This window comes from Euleptes europaea, chromosome 7, assembly GCF_029931775.1.
Source record: "Euleptes europaea isolate rEulEur1 chromosome 7, rEulEur1.hap1, whole genome shotgun sequence".
NCBI classification, from domain to species: domain Eukaryota; kingdom Metazoa; phylum Chordata; class Lepidosauria; order Squamata; family Sphaerodactylidae; genus Euleptes; species Euleptes europaea.
In genome coordinates this window covers 75,792,476-75,807,824 of record NC_079318.1, presented here as the reverse complement: position 1 = coordinate 75,807,824, position 15,349 = coordinate 75,792,476, and the positions used below count along the sequence as shown (strand labels likewise).

The 15,349-nt window shown below is 44.5% G+C and overlaps 1 protein-coding gene across 1 annotated transcript; it reads right to left on the bottom strand.

Annotated features, from left to right (window-relative positions):
• Positions 1 to 2,363: 2,363 nt before the first annotated feature.
• Positions 2,364 to 14,121, bottom strand: FBXO16 (F-box protein 16). The gene is made up of 8 exons (XM_056853407.1): positions 14,022 to 14,121; positions 10,859 to 10,894; positions 10,041 to 10,247; positions 9,127 to 9,291; positions 6,880 to 7,100; positions 5,953 to 6,058; positions 5,091 to 5,135; positions 2,364 to 2,597 (listed from the first exon to the last, which is right to left on the bottom strand). Exons 1-8 carry the CDS (start codon positions 14,115 to 14,117, stop codon positions 2,364 to 2,366), a joined length of 1,110 nt encoding a protein of 369 aa, XP_056709385.1. The 5' UTR covers positions 14,118 to 14,121.
• Positions 14,122 to 15,349: the final 1,228 nt, after the last annotated feature.

Sequence of the window (15,349 nt, the reverse complement as noted above, 5' to 3'; positions counted from 1 at the left end):
GACATTATTGTTATTAGTCACTTTGTTTATTCGTTAATAGTCATCACCCTGTATGTTTCTGCCAGGTGCTGGAAATGAAATGCCCGTACGTTGTTTACATAATTCTTCATTCAAAAATAAGTCCAATCATAATTACAAAAAGATCTTCAGAGAGCAAACCTAAGCAGGTCTACTCAGAATCCTACTAAGGTCTATTGGGTGGGGTTTTTAGGACTACACTGTTAAAATTCGTATAAATTCACCACCCTACAATAACCCAATGGAAAGGGCACTGCCCTGTACCCATTTTACAACTTGGACGCTGAAGCTAACGGCTTATGACTTGTCCGGGGCCATGTGGCAAGGTCACGGCTGAGCAGGTGCTTGAGCCCAAGTCCCAGAGGGGCAGGCCCTGTGCTCTATCAATAGGTCCATCACTGAAATGCAGACATGATACATCCACGGACTATCCCCTGGACTCTTAATCTCATCCCTGCAAGCCTGGCTTGCAATTCTGGGACGTTGAGAAAAGCAGCCTTTCCTCTTCAGAGACTAATTCAGCTGTGACGGTTGTCCTTTTCTCCATCTTCCTAGTCTGAATCGGAAACATGGTTGGACGGTGGAACTTCCCAAGGTTGGCTTTCAAAGAGCGGTGATGCTGTAATGGGACAAAACAATAAACCATGAGAACCAAAGGCAAAGCAGCCATTTAAACCATTACAGCGTGGCCATTCAGATTTCTTCACAGCCTTCCCCGTGTATACATTAAAAGAACATTTGTCTTGAGCCATGGGGCTGCCCTTGGGTAGAGCAGTCTGTGTCTTTATTCCCAAAATGATGTCAGACCACTGCACAGTTTGCTTGTCTTTCTGCTTCTCCCCTGTGTACAGCTGCTGTACCCTAATCTGGCCATTTTTCTATGCCAGGAAAAGAGATCACTATCACCCAGAAGACGGTATTTAATTTGCAGTTTGGCGACATTTCAAATACTTGTCCAGCCCTGCAAGCAAACTCTGCCCTGAAAGGAATATTGCAGGGCAAACCCATGAAATACTGGAGCAACTCTGCATAGGGCTGCATTGTCAGTCTGTTGCCAAAAAATAAAACGGTACCCTAAAAATGAATGAGATTTTATTCTCACATAAACTTTTGTGAACAAGAGCCAAGATGGAATGCATCTGACAAAGTGTGCTATAGTTTATGAAAACTGATGCTGAAATAAAATCCGGTTTTGTAATCCTGGCTTTCTGCAAATGACCCTCCTTCCCTTCGATTTTTGTTTCTTCCATAATGTAACTTGGGGTTTTTGCATTTAGACTGTAATCCCAAGCACAAGGGCACACTTTTATTTTTTAAATAACATGGAACAATTTTAGGTGCAATGTTAATATGAATCGTGCAAAAAAAATACATCATATACATGCAGCAGGCCTACTTAGAAGTAAATCCCATTTTTTTCAATGGGTCTTACTCCTACACAAATATTTTTAGGATTGCAATCACTGGCATATTTGTCAGGGAGTCTTGATCAGCTGCCCCTCCTTGTTAAGTCTGCATTCTTTGGCAAGTCCAGGTTTGATCCTGCTTTAATGTGTAGAGCAGACTTAGGTTGTGTTCCACCCTGATGAGTTGGCTGGACTTCTTTACAGCTCCACTGTTTTGAGGAACATCCACATGATATGGCCCTCTATTTGTCCTGCTTCTGTACCCCCACCCCCTGCCCCACAGCCCACTTTGCTGTGATCTTTCCCAATCAGTTTGGTATGATCTTTTGGGAAAGATCACAGTCAACACTCCTTTGGATGCCACATGAATGGAAATGTATTTGTGCAGGTCCTACCCACATTGGTACCATTTTCCTAACCTCAGCCCCAGTGGCTAGGGTTGCCAGGTCCCTCTTTGCCACCGGCAGGAGATTTTTGGGGTGGAGCCTGAGGAGGGTAGGGTTTACAGAGGGGAGGGACTTCAATGCCATAGAGTCCAATTGCCAAAGCAGCCATTTTCTCCAGGTGAACTGATCTGTATCAGCTGGAGAGCAGTTGAAATAGCAGATCTCCAGCTAGTACCGGGAGGTTAGCGACCCTACCTGTGGCCATTATTTCCCTTCTATACACATACCCCAAAGGGATTTTTCTTGGGCATTTTAAAGTCATTAATTTCTAGATTGCTATAGCATTACAGCTTCAGAATGATCTATTGCCATGATCTATTGGTTCTCGGCTTTTTAAAAAGGTAAGTCTCTAGCCTCTGTTGTTGCAGAATTGTAAGGGGAAAGGTGATCTAACAATCCCTCATTTCTTTTTTTGAAGGTCTCTGATGGTGAGAGATGGGGGAGGGAATCTCGGCCTGGAAGCAGCTTTCATTTAAAACCAATAATGGACAGTTTACTGACTTGGTGAGCTTCTGGTTGTTCTTGCAAAAGACTTCTTCCCCTTCTTGCTCAGCTTTGGGACTGGACCCTGAACAGGTGGTGGTCGTATCCCAGCATTCCACTGGGCACTTTGGGCAAGGAGCTTAGCTGTTGTTTTGGTTACAGGATAGCCAGTGGACTGGTGGGTAGCCCAGCTTGGGCGAACTGGAAATTTCGGGTGTGAGTCAAGGTCTGCCGAGAGGGACATCTACAAAATAAGGCAGATAACCATGAATTCACAGTAAAGCAAGAAATATGATTTCTTCTGAAAGAACATAAATGGCAGTTTTGTTCTGATATGCAGGGCACATTATCACAAATCAGGAATTGCAGTCTTCTCCTGTTATTCTAGTTTCTCAACCAAACCAAGCACACCACACCATACCACTTCAATGTCTAAATTCCAAGCAAAACCATGCAAGAGGGCTATGGCCGCAGTCCCACTTATTTGGGAGTAAGTCTACTGAACTCTATTGGGCTTCCAAATAAACATGCATTGGATTCTGTTGTCAAGTATACAATTAAAAAAAAATCTTTCTGGAATTCCCGTTAGGAAAAGGAGAGCGTGGAAACAGTCCAGAATGCAGGTTGGAATCAACTGGGAGAAACCGATACCCTTGCAAAAATCTGACTTACAGCTGTCACACTGAATATTTTTTGAATCTTTCAAATACATATTGGTGGGCTCTGAGGGAGGGAGGAGGAGGAAGGAACTTTGGTTTGGAGAAAAAACAAATCTCCAAGGAAGCAATTGCTAATAAGCATGAATTTAGAATTACCAGTTTGTTCACTTTATGCTTTAGGTGAATGGGTGATTTACACTGGCTCCATTGCCACAGCTGACCCAACCCACTTGGCTCAGCCCCCTCACTCTGCCCCATGATCCAGATGGCTCTGCTTCCAGGTCCCTACCAAGTACCAGGGATGAGTTGTTGTTGTTATCATCATCCTCATGAGACAGATCAGCTTGTATTGGGGAAAGGGAGTGAGGCCATTGCTCAATGGTAGAGCACATGCTTTGCCTGTCTGTGGCCTGAGCCTCCGGCATCTCTACCGAGAACAAACTGTGTCAGGCTGGGTATAACCTTATCTTGAGACCCTGGTAGGATCCCAGCTGTCAAAAAACAAATACAGTCTCACCCTAAGCAGAGATACTCTACTTCGGGTCATGTTGTTGAGGCCACTTTATATCTGCTTCCTTGATCCAGGAGCTTACGAGTTATCATGGTCATATTATCCGTGTTCTCTCTGCTATCAAGGCATGAAGCCCTGACTTCATCTCCAACTTATTTGCAGTCTGCTGCCAAGTCATATCCCTTCTCTCTTGATGATGTTTCAAAAATATATGTTCTTTCCTCTCCACCCCCAGGGTGAAAATTCTGGTTTATGCTCTGGCATCTCTTGCCTTGTCTTCTCATCTCCTCCTTTCCATCTGGTCTGGATCCTCATCTTTAAAGCTTTCCACTGCCTCTCTCATACATCCCTCCTCGGGACCTTTGCTCCCTGAGTTCCACCCCACTCAATTGCCCCTCATGAAGCTGCCTTAAACTGAATCAGACCCTTGGTCAATCAAAGTCAGCGTTGTCTACTAAGACTGGCAGGGCCTCTCCAGGATCGCAGGCAGAGGTCTTTCACATCACTCACCACCTGATCCTTTCCGCTGCAGATGCTGGGGATTGAACTTAAGACCTTCCGCATGCAAAGCAGATGCTGTATTACTGAGCTATGGCCCCTCCTGCTTCTGTCATTTCCATCTGGCTGTCCTTAAGCTTGGAACTGGCACCCACAACACCACCATGATGCCACTTCCTTCACTTCCCTCGTCACAGCCCATTTTTTTTCTATAAAGCCTTTGGCACATTCCATTAAGTCTTCCTCACCAGGGACTGCAGGAATGGAGGAGGAAACAGGAGCACTCATTGCGACTTCTTTGCACAGATAGTTGGATAATATGGGGGATATTTGGGGGGTTGTACAGGAAGCTTTTGCTCTGACCAGGATGGCCTAGGTTAGCCTGAACTCGTCAGATCTCAAAAACTAAGCAAGGCTGTTCCTGGCTAGTACTTGGATGGGAGACCACCAAGGAAGTCCGGGGTCACTATGCAGAGGGAGGCAATGGCAAACCACCTCTGTTAGTCTCTTGCCTTGAAAAGCTACTGGGTTGCCATCAGTTGGCACTTTACATACACACACACACACACAGGAAGTGTGCAGTCCCCACCTACAGCTGAGAGACAGGTTGACCGCTTCAGTGAGAACTAGGCCTTGGGCCTTTAAATCTGTTTGCTTGATCTCTAGCAAAAGCTAGAGGCAGTAAAACACTTCCTCGGAAATCCGTTTGGAAGCAATAAAGGCAGATAACGGCACAACTGTCAACAAGCAAATGTCAGCCTGAAAAGGCTAGCGCCACTTTCCGTTTTCTTAACAGGCGGCAGCGACAAGCTGGGAGACACAGAGAATGCAGGAAGGGCAGCGCTTAATCCTTACATTTTAAAAGAAGCAGCGTAATGACTGGCAGGGATTAGCGTAAAGAGAAGTAGATGGGCATGCAAGAGCTTAAAACATCAGGGAGAGGTGCTGATGGTGTGGAACATACAAACGAATGGCAGGATGTGGCAGGCACAGTACAGCTCCCCACCCCACCCTCCAGGAATGAGACTAGAAAGCAAAGGTCTGTAGGCAGCAAATGTTTCTTGTATACCTGATTTCTACCCTCCTGCATTCTTGGCAACTCAGCACTAGGCTGCTGGAGGACAAGGAAGCAAAACAGGTTAGATCGCAAAGCTTTGTCGAGATCCTTCCTACAGTGACAGAAGTACATCGCCAACAGGCACTTTCTTCTGTAGCCAGACACGCCTGGGTAAATGATCCTCTGGCATTCAAACCCAGCTGCCTAGACAAGAAACTTCTACTCCAGTGACCCCCAAAGTGATGCACGTGCATATGCCACGGCACCTGCCTATGTGCTTTCTGCTTCCCCAACGCAAAGAGCCAACCTTTTTCCTCCACCTCACTGGAGAAGAGCCAAGGAGGCATCATCCCTGTGTCTGAAAGGAGCACCTATTAAGAAACTGCTGCCCCATCATAGGATGATGCTTGGATTGGAACCTTCCGATGTTTTATGATTGGACCTCATCCTCATGGTAGCCATTTTGTGGTTGAATGCATCCCCCTCCATTTGCAGCCATTTTGTGATGGCACTCACTCCCTGCCAGTGGGGCATAGTGGTTAAGAGTGGCAGACTCTAATCTGGAGAACCAGGTTTGATTCCCCGCTCCTCCACATGCAACCTGCTGGGGGACCCTGAGCCAGTCACAGTTCTCTCAGAACTCTCTCAGCCCCACCAACCCCACAAAAGAACCCAGCATGTTCAAGAGAGCATCCCTGCCCATGACTACAATAGCTGATTGCTGGGATACCTTTCTGAGTCTCAGTCACTTTCATCCCAATTCTGCAGCTGGCAAAGATGCTCCCTTCTCTGCCAATCTTTGCAATGCCCAAGGGCTGCACACACCACTGAGCTTGCCGATAAGCTGTGCAGATAAACCAGTAGCAATACTTGCCAATGACTTTGCTTTCCGGAGTTTGTATGTTCCACTGCTTGGTTTCCGTTTTTTCTGAAAAGCTTGCTGGCTGAGGTCTGGGGTTAGCCCTCCTCCTTTTTTTCTACTGCAAGAGTGGAGAAAAGGGTAACACCTAAGACAGACAGACATCGCTTGTGTAGTGATCCTTCTGTGGATTTACATTCACTCCTTTGGGCACAGATGTACAAACTTAAAAACTAAATTGAGCCCAGCAGCAATTGGTCCATCCAGTTCCAAGAAGAACCTGGCTGTGCAGAGTGCTGATTGGCTGGCCCTGTTGTCAGCCACTTTCCTTGCACTTCCCCATTGGGCTGGGTTGTGCACTGTGCTGACTGTCACAAAAGCCAGCCAGTCACAAAAAACCCTCCCTTGCCTCAACCAAAACAATGTTTTAAGATTTTTTTAAAATGGCTTTTAAAAAGCACTAAACAAACATTTAAATAGATTGATATACCAGTAGCATTTTTAAAAATGGTTGTAAAAAGCCAAAAGGATACCTATAGCATGAGAGGGAAGGGAGTGAATCCATGCTGGAGTCAGAACCAGGTTCAGATCCCTGTTCTCTGCCATGAAGTTTGCTGGGTGACCTTGGGCCAGTCCCTCTTTGTCAGATTAATCTGACTGATTTGTTGGGAGTATTCAATGGAGGAGGGAATAACAAGAACAAAACAGAGGGGGTTCTGCCAACAGGATCCTAACCTTGGTTCTACCACCAATTATGAAGGCAAGGACCAGTCCAGATGACTGCCTTCCCCATTCTGCAAATTTGGGAACTGCTTTGAACCAAAGCAGACGACTACACCGCTGCTGTTTTGGGGATGAATGAGACATTGTTGCCCCTTGCCCCATTCTGTTAATAATCCAGCTTGGCAAAAGAAAGAAGACAGATGTCATGGTATGTCTTACGCTTGCCTCGCTTGCTCAATAGGATCATAGTTGTCCAAGTAATTGAATCTGATGATGTCCATCGGATGCTTATCTGAAGAACGCCATGGAGGGAGCCCTCTTTTGTCCTTCTCCAACTTCTTCCCTAATTGCAGGATTGTGGACAAGGACGGTCTCGCCTCGGGGGTCTCTTTAGCCACTGGCTGAACATCAACCACCACAAAGTCGTGTTTTGGGATGGTCTAAAGGAGAAAAGGCTGGTAGGAATAACAAAGCCCGAGCTGCTGTAGAACCTCCCTAGTTCCTCGGCTGTGACAAATCGTTTTCCTGCTGGCCACCACAGTGAGTTCACCCCTGGCCAGAAAAATCGCGGGACAGTGCAGCAACCCTCCAGAGGGTAACAAAGCTAATTGCTCTTTGTTGCTGTTTTGGACAACCTACCAGGCACTCCGCGAAAGCAAGGAGACTAGCTACTTGGCACCATGAGTTTTAGGAATTAAGAGTTGCCATATCCACTAGGCAGCTCATAAAAACGTGAGCCCTGCTAATGCTTTGTAGTGAAATTAACTACATTGGGTAACTTCAAGTTCTAATGTTATTTTAAAAATATTATTTTTGCCATGCCATGCATAACTTTATAATGTTTTATCATATCCCTCCGTAGTTGTCTTTATTCTTAACGAAAAAGACCCAAACACTTTAGCATTATTTCTTGGAAACTGCTCCAACCCCTGCATCATTTTTGGCTGTTCTTTTCTGCACCTTTTTGAGATGGAGCAACCAGAAGTCTACAAAGGATTACACATGTGGCCACGTTGCAATGGAATGAAGTATTAATCAAATACGCTATGCAGTTCATCTATGGGATTTATATCCTTGACATGCAAGGCTTGACTGCACCTTGCTTACAGAAGTTACTTTTCCTTTCTGTAGCCGTGAAGGAACATTCCACCTATAATGAAGAGATGTATTGTTTATTGCTAGAATTAGTTCTGAAAGGTTGATCTTTTGCCAAACTAGCTCTCAGCACAAAGAACAACTGCCACACAGTTGACTGAATGCCCAGGAAAAAAAATCCCATTGTGAAAACAGCGTCTATTATACCGTGCTCACAACAGCAACATATTTCACCTTAAGAGAGCACAAATCAGAAGATTTAGTAAAGTTGTGTGTTGGCCTATGTAACAGCTTCTATATAAGCTGATCCCACCCTGTAACTCCCGAATCTCTCAAATTGGGAATTCAGTGAAATCTGTTTTCACCTTTTTTGGCAAACCTCTAGGTTGGAAGCTTTGAAACTTAACTTGGCCGTTTATTGACTAGGAAAGACAAGGTTTCACTTTGAAGCTGGAACAAAGAAATACATAAACCTCAATATCTTTCAGAGATTGAGAGTTGGGCCTTACAAAGATTGATTATTTTAAAGGAGTATTCAATTATCAATCAGCACTGTGATTTAGTGCTTTATGCATTCCTTTAATTCAGTCAAGGAGGTTTTAAATCTCTATGTGACTATTTAAGGTAATGCCTCCTCACAGTTGGGTCCGAGTGACCACCATAGACTTCTATAAAGATATTACAATAAGGGAGGGGCCGTGGCTCAGTGGTAGAGCATCTGCTCAGCATGCAGAAGGTCCCAGGTTCAGTCCCCGGCATCTCCAGTTAAAGGGACTAGGCAAGTAGGTGATGTGAAAGACTCTGCCTGAGACCCTGGAGAGCCGCTGCCCATCTCAGTAGACAATACTGACTTTGATGCACCAAGGTTCTGATTCAGTATAAGGCAGCTTCATGTGTTCACTTGTTCACTGCTGAGTATCATGTCCGCAAGGAACTTTTAGCTGGGTACCTTGACAGCAAATGCAAACACATGCAACTGCCCTGTATTCTATCAGACCATCTCATAACAAGGTCAGTATTTTCTACTCTGACTGGCAGCAGCTCTCGGTTCCCAGATTGGGGACTTTCATATCACCTCCTACCTGACCCTTTTAACTGGAGAACCTGGGGTCTGAACCTGGAACCTTCTGCATGCCAAGCAGATGCTCTATCCGAACCATAGGCCCACCCTAAAACTTTTAGGGAAAGCAGGTGTTGCAGCTTCCTAAGACTAGACTGCTTCAGAATGCCAATGGGAGGTTCTGCAAGTCTGAATGATCTCCACATCAGAAACCCCCCAGCGTACGGAAAATTAGAATATCAGATTATAAAGCTAGGCTAGAAGCTTTTGGCTTAACTTCCACAATTTTCTTTCAAGGATTACATGGATACCGTAGGCCTGGTAACAAGGAACTCTTTTGCCATTTCAATGTAATGTCTCTTCCAGATTCCTTGCTCAAATGGGGTTGGAGAGAAGTTGATAAACCACCCAAAACGCAGGCATTTTGGCATCCACAGTTGATCCAGCTCCGTCAAGTATTTCCAGTGCCAGCTCACCTGTGAATACCAAACACCACCATTATTATTCGAGGACACTATTGTAGCAAACACCTCGAGCACATAATCTAGACTGAAAATCTGCCTCAAAATGCATACATGCAAGTCTTTGGGCTCACGCTTATGTATACTCATAGGGATAAAACAATAGCTAAAATGGAAACACTCACATATTCAGTTACAAGCAGTTGCTGTGATTCCTGTGATCATGGCAACCCCAAGGAGGGATTCTGTACTTGCAATAAAGGCAACTGTATGGGCATGTGTGTACTTCTGGTTCACCCACAATGCAAAAACAATTTTGAGGATGTTTGTGTGGCAGAAATACAGTGATGTCACCACATGCGTGAACTGATCTTCTGCATCGGTTGGTGTCATGGAGCTGGAAGATGTCCAGTGGCTTACTTAGTAATGCCTCTCCCTGCCCCACACCAACTCCATAGATGTGGAACTCTGTAACACAGTCTTTCCCAATTGGAAGCTGTCCAATGGAAGAAATTCCCAACTGGAAGAGCAGTTCACCAGTGGATTTCTTTCATTGGATAAGTTCCTATCAGAAAGATTGTGTCGATCTAACGGAAGCCATTGCTTTTTGCCTTGATGGACAAGTCTTGTTCTACCTAAACTCCCGTATCTGAAGACATCATATCCCCTTTAAATTGCTTTTGTCTAGACTAAACATAGCCAGTTGCTTCGTCTCTCTGTGCTTACTCCTTCCCCATGTCAACTTCAGGCCTGCTGAGTTTTACCTGGGCGCATCGACAGAGGCTCCGAGGGTCCAGGAAAGAAAAGATGTACAGTGACAATGCCTTGGGAAGCTTTGTAGTGAAATCCAGCGCTTCAGCTGGGACACGATCATGCAGCTGCTTGACACAGAACTTCAGCTGTGGCAGAGAGCAGCGCTCTAACAGATCCGTCAGGACTCTTCGCCTCTGGACATCGGTCCATTTATCAAACTGGGGTGGCAGGAGAAAGGGGAAAAGGTGAGCTGCAGCTTTTGTGGCAGGAGGATAGTCTTAAGCAAATGACTTTTCCCTGAATCTAAATATTTGGAAACATCAAAGCACAGAATACATGGGACCCTCTATGTTTGGTTCCCTGGTTACTAAAAATACACAAATCAGATAACAATCTATTCCAACATTCTGTCTCCAACACAAGCCAGCAAGAAGCCTCTAAGAAGCTTACAAGCAAGGCATGAAGCTAATAGCTCTCTCTTGGTTGTCGCTGGCACCTAGTATTCAGAGTATGCTGTGTCTGGTCATGGAAGTTCCATTTAGCTATTGTGGTTAATTCCTTTTATAGACATAAGAGCTCCCTTGCTGGAACAAAGGTCCGTATAGTCCAGATTGTCTTTCCAAAAGTGACCAGCCAGATCTCTTAGGAAGCTCATAGCTGGGGAATGATGTAATAGTGTGTATGCACCTACTCAAATTGACCTAACCCATGATTTTGAATCTTGGCACATGCACCCATCATATAGGAGATTTCTCAATAGTCTGCTCATCTGTCAATATGTATGGAAACCCACAAAGATCTGGGGCTCAATTAAGAGAGAAAATATTACCCATTTCCCCAGCAGGGCTCTTCTTTCTTCAAATACCTGTAAAGGACACACACAATAAGGAAGAAAATAGGACATTAAGAAATGACTCAACAAACAGTTACAGGCTAGACTGGAGCAGCAATTTGCTATGTGGATAATTACCTGCCTTTGGAATGTTCGGTTCCTCAACATAAGGCCTTGCTTGGTCAGTCTTAAGATCCATTCATACAACCATCTTTGGTGCGTACGGAGGGCCCATAACAAGGTGACTTTTCTCCTCAGCACTCATCAGCTTGCAAAGGGATCCCACATGATAAAACGTACAAGAAGAGCTCTGCTTTATTACAACTAGAATGCACCTATTTAGTATTTTGATTGCCAAGCATGGCCTGCCAGATACTCCCGGAAAGACTACAAGCAGGCAAAAACCCTTCCCTGTTATTGGCTCCCAGCATCTGGCATACTGCCTCTGAACCTGGAGGTTTAATTTAGTGATCATGGCTAGTGGCAGCTGATAGACCTCTCTTTCATGATTTTGTTGACTTCTCCTTTTAAAGACATTTTAGGCAGCAGCCATCACCACATGGAGTAGCAGCAAACTCCGCATATGTATTATTTGCTGGGAAAGCCTCGTTGTCTTTTCTGAATTTCCTTCTCTGGGTGGTTTTGAGTTCCAGTGTTATCAGAGAGGGAAAGGGAGGGAAGGCAGCATGGTATAGCCTGATCTCATCAGATCTCAGAAGCTAAACAGGGTCAACCCTGGTTAATATTTGGATGGGAGACCACCAAGGAATACCAGGGATGCTATGCAGAGGAAGGCACAGGCAAACCACCTCTGTTAGTCTCTTGCCTTGAAAGCCCCATAAGGGGTCGCTATAAGTCGGCTGCGACTTGACAGCACTTTACACACACACAGGAGAGAGAAAAGTTCATCTCTACCCACAAAATCACAACAATGTCTGTAGAAAAGCAAGGAAAGGGTCTTGGTTCAAAGCTAGGGAACGCCCCAGTTAAGAATGTTAACTTGAAATGCAGTGTGGCATTATGTTTGTTGAAGAAGCAGAACATTACAACTGATGTAATTTTAGATGGCATCATTGTCTTTCACCTGGTTGTCCCTAACAGATCGGTGCAGAACAATTTCTTCTTTTTCCTTTTTCTAGAAGAGTGCTGCCAGCCGCAAATGACTCAACGCAGCCTATGATTATGCCTCTTGCCTTTGTGGGGGGAAGTGGAACACTAAATCTAAATGCTTTAATGGGCTTTCTCCCCCACCCCCGTGTGTTCTTGAGACACTTGTCTGAATGAGCCATCGCCAGTGCCAGCCTGCTGCCTCTGTTGTGGTGGCGATTCACAATCTTCTTTGTTACAAGGAATGATAAATGGCCCAAGGATCACGTTTTTGGTTCAGGTACTTTAAGAGGGAAAGCAAGGGAGTTGTTTGCATTGCTCAAAGCCAGGCTCAGGGGCTTTGATCACAGAAATATACCATGTTTGCTTTCCAAGCTCTTATGAGTCCACCTGGAGCCCCACTTGTCACAGCACTCTTCAATTAGGAAACAAAGCACATGTAAGTTAATCCCTTACGAAATAACCAGATGCCGGTATAGACAGCCCAAGGTTTCTTTTCAGTACAACAGGTTCAGACTTTTATCCCTTTGGGTGAAAGTGGGCTCGGGGTTTGCCAAAGGTTATTCAGAGAAGTCTTCAACACGTGGATTGGGACCCTCGGGTGGGTTAGAGAGCTCAGCCTGCTGGGCTCTGAGCTCCTACACAGACGGCGTATAATTTCTCGCTGCTTTTCATAAGGACCTGTTGCTGGCGTGCATGCTTAAGAGGCCAAGGGCACTGCATCGCCTTCCCCTCCGAGCACCTGCAGAGAGGGGCAGCAGGACAGCAAGCTGAGATCACTCAGCCACTGCAATTTTATAGGCTCTGCAAAGGAGAGGAGGTAACATTTCATATTTGTTCGATGAACGTTAAGGATGTTCACAGCATAAGAGAAGAAAAATGGGGGTACACCAAGCAACGTGTCAGCAAACCCAAAAAGAAAAAAAAGATGCAGGATGACTTGTGACAGCTTTATAGTCATGTACAGCCCTGACCTGGATGGCCCAGGCTAGCCTGATCTCATCAGATCTCGGAAGCTAAGCAGGGTCAGCCCTGGTTAGTATTTGGATGGGAGACCACCAAGGAATACCAGGGTTGCTGTGCAGAGGAAGGCACTGGCAAACCATCTCTGTTAGTCTCTTGCCGTGAAAACCCCCAAAAAAGGGGTCGCCATGAGTCAGCTGCGACTTGACGGCACTTTACACACACACACACACACACACACACACACACACACACACAGCCCCTACGTGTTTCACTATTAAAGTTTCGTCCCCCTGAAGAAGCTTTAATAGCTAAACGCATAGGGGCTGACCAGGACAATAAAGTTGTCGCCGGTCACCCTGCATCTTTTCTCCTATTTGGGTTTTCATTCGCAGCACAGTCAAAGACTATTCCATGAGCTGGAGACAGAAAACAATTTTCGCAGATTTAAAACTAGGAAAAAAATGATTTCTAATTGGGGTTCTGACATTCTGAAATATTCTCTCCTGAATAGCTGCAAAAGGAAAGACTCTCACTGGATTCGAGATAACTATGAAAGATATTTCGCAATTTCTATTTTGTTTCCTCAGTCAGGAACCTACCCACTCAATTTATTATTTTTATTATCTCTAAAATTTAAAATAAATGTATTAATATTAATACATAAAGATAAAATTAAGAAGTTTAAGAAGCATATACAGAACTTAATACATACATTTCTAATCATTCACTTCTATACCAAGTTACACTGCATTACTTTCACAGTACATCTTAATGTTGTTTTCCTCTACTTTTGATTAACAGAAAAATTTCTTATAAAACATTTCTCTCTTAAATCTTTTTCTTTTTGCTTTAATTCTAATCTACTGTGCATTCCTGACCTTTCGGCAGCCAGGGACGGCGTGGCCGAGGTGTCACTGTGGCACCTCCAAAGCTGTTTCCCAGCCGCCCAAAAGGTTTTAAAATGCCTTTTGGAGGCTTTTTAAATTTTTAAATGGGGCATTTTGCCCAACTGAGAACAAGGAGGCTGCACCTGCAAGGGAGCAGAATGACACTATAGCCCATTCTTTTACAACTGTATGGTACTTACCTTATCATTCATGAGCTGATGATTCAGGGGGGTCCATGCACTCATCTTGGTTTGCATCTTGGGACCCTCCAGGTTTTTGGGGGGTGCAAATGCCATTCCTTTTCTGCAGAAGATGCATGTTAGATTCAAGGATTAATATTAAATTTTGGTGTTTAATGCTTTAACAGTATTCTAGAAACAGCAATTGACTCTTGCAGGAAAGTATTTGGGTTCAAGAGCCTGAATGAGGAACTTGAAAGAGACATTTAAAATTGTACAAGAGGCATAAGTTGAAAGGGTTAAACATCCTCTTCCCCCCACTGATCCTTCCCCATCTTCAAAGCAGCTACACTAGGTCACCAAATTAGCATTTAAAAAACTGTGGAAGACCAGGGTCAAGTCTGGTTTGGCCCCAATACCATAATTTGGTCCTAGGTCTGCATGTTGTGATAATCCCACAGGCATTAGCAACACTGCCATTTCTTTATAATCTTCTGTAACAGTGTAACAAAACATAAAAAAGAAGCAGATGAAGCATGTTCTTCCTGATAGTTTTTAATAATTATGAAAATGATCTAAGAGTCTCTCATATGCAAGAACAACTATGCAACTGAAAGAGCACTACTGTTTATACATCATGTATAACCTCTCTGTCCTGTTATTATCCAGGGTACACATGAAAGATATACAAGGTTACAGGAAAACAAAATACCATAACTGACATATCTTAACACAGGTCCTGTTTCCCCAGAGCGTAAGCACTGTAGCGTTCCCAAACAACACCTGAAACCTGAAACACACACTTAGGACTGATAGAAGCATTCAGGCATAATCCTCCAAGAATGGACTGCACCAGCGTACAGGTGACATATTGCAGGACTGCAGGCTCATTCACATTAAACAGAAAAGTCCTCCGTGCCTGTGAAAAGTTAGGGTGTCAAGAAAAAGGAATGCAGCAGATTCTTCTCCCTGCTGGCCTACTTTCAATGCTGGGGCAGCATTCAAACATGCAATGCCTCAATTATATTCTGAAGGGCCACCACCTGAGGAGGAAAATTCTCAGGTGCTAATTCCATCACAGACAGCCCTGCTATCTTCAGCCTCACTGAGAAGGACAGGGAATGTTTTCTATGATGATCTTAAAAGTGAATAGAAGAGTGATTTTGGCAATAATGATGATGAAGAAAAAGAAATGGCTACAGCCAAGAGGTGGGCCACTCAACAGGGTACTTTTTAGAAGTTATACTTCAGATACTTCAAGTATACAACTAAAAACATTAATGTGGCAATGATGTTAGCAAATGTGTGCATCATGCAGGCACATCTGCCATGCAGCTGTAATTGACCTC